This window comes from Neopelma chrysocephalum, unplaced genomic scaffold, assembly GCF_003984885.1.
Source record: "Neopelma chrysocephalum unplaced genomic scaffold, ASM398488v2 Primary Assembly neopelma1_120481, whole genome shotgun sequence".
Classification (NCBI taxonomy): domain Eukaryota; kingdom Metazoa; phylum Chordata; class Aves; order Passeriformes; family Pipridae; genus Neopelma; species Neopelma chrysocephalum.
This window is the reverse complement of record NW_020929571.1, coordinates 1-2,584: the sequence shown is the minus strand read 5'-3', so window position 1 is coordinate 2,584 and position 2,584 is coordinate 1. Positions and strand designations below refer to the sequence as shown.

The window sequence follows — 2,584 nt, the reverse complement described above, 5'->3', positions numbered from 1 at the left end:
ATGAACAGATAACTTGTATGAGTTTTAATTTTGCTCAAGGGAATATTCGAATCTAAAAGTTCTTTCTGTAATATTTTAGCAGATTGTAACATTTCTTTATTGGCGTCACGGACAGGATCCTTGAAGCAAAACTGTTCATTCCAAAACCTGTTAATTGTTAATTTTTATGATCGATCATTCTGCGATAAAACAATCGGAATAAGGTACCTTCCTTTCTTCCTACCTTCCTTTCCTTTTTGACTTTATGACTGTGTGACTTAAGGACTTTGACTTTACAAGTTTTCTTTAGGTTTTTTGTTTTCTTTTGTTTTGTTTTTGAAGTTAATGTGCACATCGTAACTTAGTGCTTTCTGGGGAGAAAAGGGGTGAAATTTTGGAAGGTAACTTTTACGAGGGGCCCCCCAGGTAAGCTCACCCCGGTTTTGGTTGTAAAGTAACTTTTTAAAAGGTACCTTTCCAGAGGAAGGAGCGAGACTTTGGAAATTTGCTGTAACTTTTAAGAGGGGCTCTCTGGAGAAGATCGCTCCGAACTTGTGGTAACATGGAACATAATGTGCAAGTGCTTAATAATCTGTTAGATGAATTTGGTGCCAGGCCATCTCCTCCGGGAATGGAATGGGCACAAGATAATTGGTATAATATTCAAGCAATTGTTGACCGAATCTCTACCCTGCGGGCAGGGGTGAGAAAAGGTAAAGGAAAACCTATCGTTTGTTCAATACTAGGTGCAGTTGTAATCACTGCAATTAACAACAAAGAACAGCAGCAAAAAGCCCACATAGAAAGGGTTAACTCACTGCAAGACTCAGTTAAGTCTTTGCAGATGCAGTTGGAGGAACAAAAGGCTACTGCCGCTGTCCCCCAGGAAGAGATGAGAAATCAAAGGGCTACAGCCCGTGTGCTCCGAGAAGAGCTGTATGCAAGACTAATGAAAGAAGGCAAAAGGGAGTCAGAGCTGGAGTCATCTAAAGAAATATACCCTCTCTCTGACTTAAAACCTTTGTGTGATCAAGTAGAAAAGCTGTCGGTGTCTCTCCATCCCCTAATTAAAACAGAATACACATATGAGGGCTCGGATGACGACACACCTCAAATAACTACAAAAGAAATCCCTTATACAGCAACTGAATTAGCTAAGTTAAAAAAGGAATATAGCAGAACCCCTAAGGAATCTGAGACGGAGTATATTTGGAGAGTTTCTCTTACTGGGGGTGACCAAATTTTGTTAACAGAAAAAGAGGCTGAAGGATTTTGGGGAGCCGGAGTTTTCCTGACCACAGGAGATAACCGGGGCCCCTGGTCTCTTACTCAAAGACCAGCTTACTGGGCGGGAGGACTCAACCCCTTGGAAAGGGGAGACCCCCTGGCTATAGTGGGAAATGTTAATCAGATTGTAGAAAGTGTTCAAAAGGCTGCTTGTTTACAAATGATGTATGATAGGGAATTAACACCAAGACGTGAATCCCCTATGATGCTGCCTGTTGATCCCGAAAGAATGATTCCCCTTATCAGGGGACTCCCTGAAACTTTGAAGTCCATTGGCATTCAGCTAAAAAACCGAATAGAAAGCCTCACCAAAGGGGAAAGAACTGCAACCGCTTTAGAAGCAGCTTTAACCCCCAGTCGTTACCGTGGAGAAAATAAGATTTGGACCTGGGGAGAAGTTGCACAGGAATTAATTAATTATGGAAGAAAATATGGTCCAGTACCCTCAATTACTACTGATACTAAATCAATTCGGCGCACAGAATGCAAAAATACTCTAGCAAGACTCCAAAAGGTAACATTCTCCTCTGGACAAGGAGGACCCACTAACACTGGGGGATACAGGGAAAAAAAGAATACCCTGTGGATTTTGGGCTTGCAAAAAGGAATCCCAAAATCTCTAATGGATGGCCAACCCACAGATAAATTAGAAATATTAATTCAAGAATGGCCAGTAAAGGAGGAATCCCTGAAAGCTGTCCCTGCTACAGTCCCTGCCCTGGAGGGGTCACAGAAAGGGGAGGGATCACAGCAGGGGGAGGTGATGGGAAACTCCTCTCTTCGTCCTCAGTAGGTAAGCCGGGGGACAAAGGTTGGGTTTACATTAGACGGTTTACCAAAATTTCCAAGGGAGATTTGTTAATAACCTTTCCTATTGGTCCCCACAGAACTCCTGTAACTTTTTTAATAGACACTGGTGCTCAGGTATCTGCCCTGAAAATTGAAGATGCATCTGCATGTGGAATCGCTCCCTCACGTAAAGGAGTATTTGTTGCGGATGCTTTTGGGAACGTACAACCCCAGATAACAGCAAAGGTAAGATGCTGGTTGCCAGGGGAGGAGAAAGCAGTTGAAACCCTAATGATTTTGGGTAAACTTCCTACCAATTTACTGGGGCTAGACCTCCTGAAGGGAAGGTCTTGGACTGATGAGGAAGGAAACATATGGGCTTTTGGAAAAGAAATCCCACATCTGTATTTACTAAGTCCTGCCCCTGCTCTTCCTCCCTCCCTAGTAACCAATGTCAAACCTTACCCCTTACCCTTGGGAGTAAGGGAAGGAATCACTCCAGTTATTGGAGATTTAAAAGAAAAAGGAA

General features: G+C 42.8%; 1 protein-coding gene across 1 annotated transcript; it reads left to right on the top strand.

Annotated features, from left to right (window-relative positions):
• Window positions 1-541: 541 nt before the first annotated feature.
• Window positions 542-2,301, top strand: LOC113962193 (the record flags this gene model as incomplete). The annotated part of the gene is made up of 2 exons (XM_027672989.1): window positions 542-2,055; window positions 2,154-2,301. Coding segments are annotated over exons 1-2 (1,662 nt in total), but the record flags the coding sequence as incomplete, so codon positions are not given.
• Window positions 2,302-2,584: the final 283 nt, after the last annotated feature.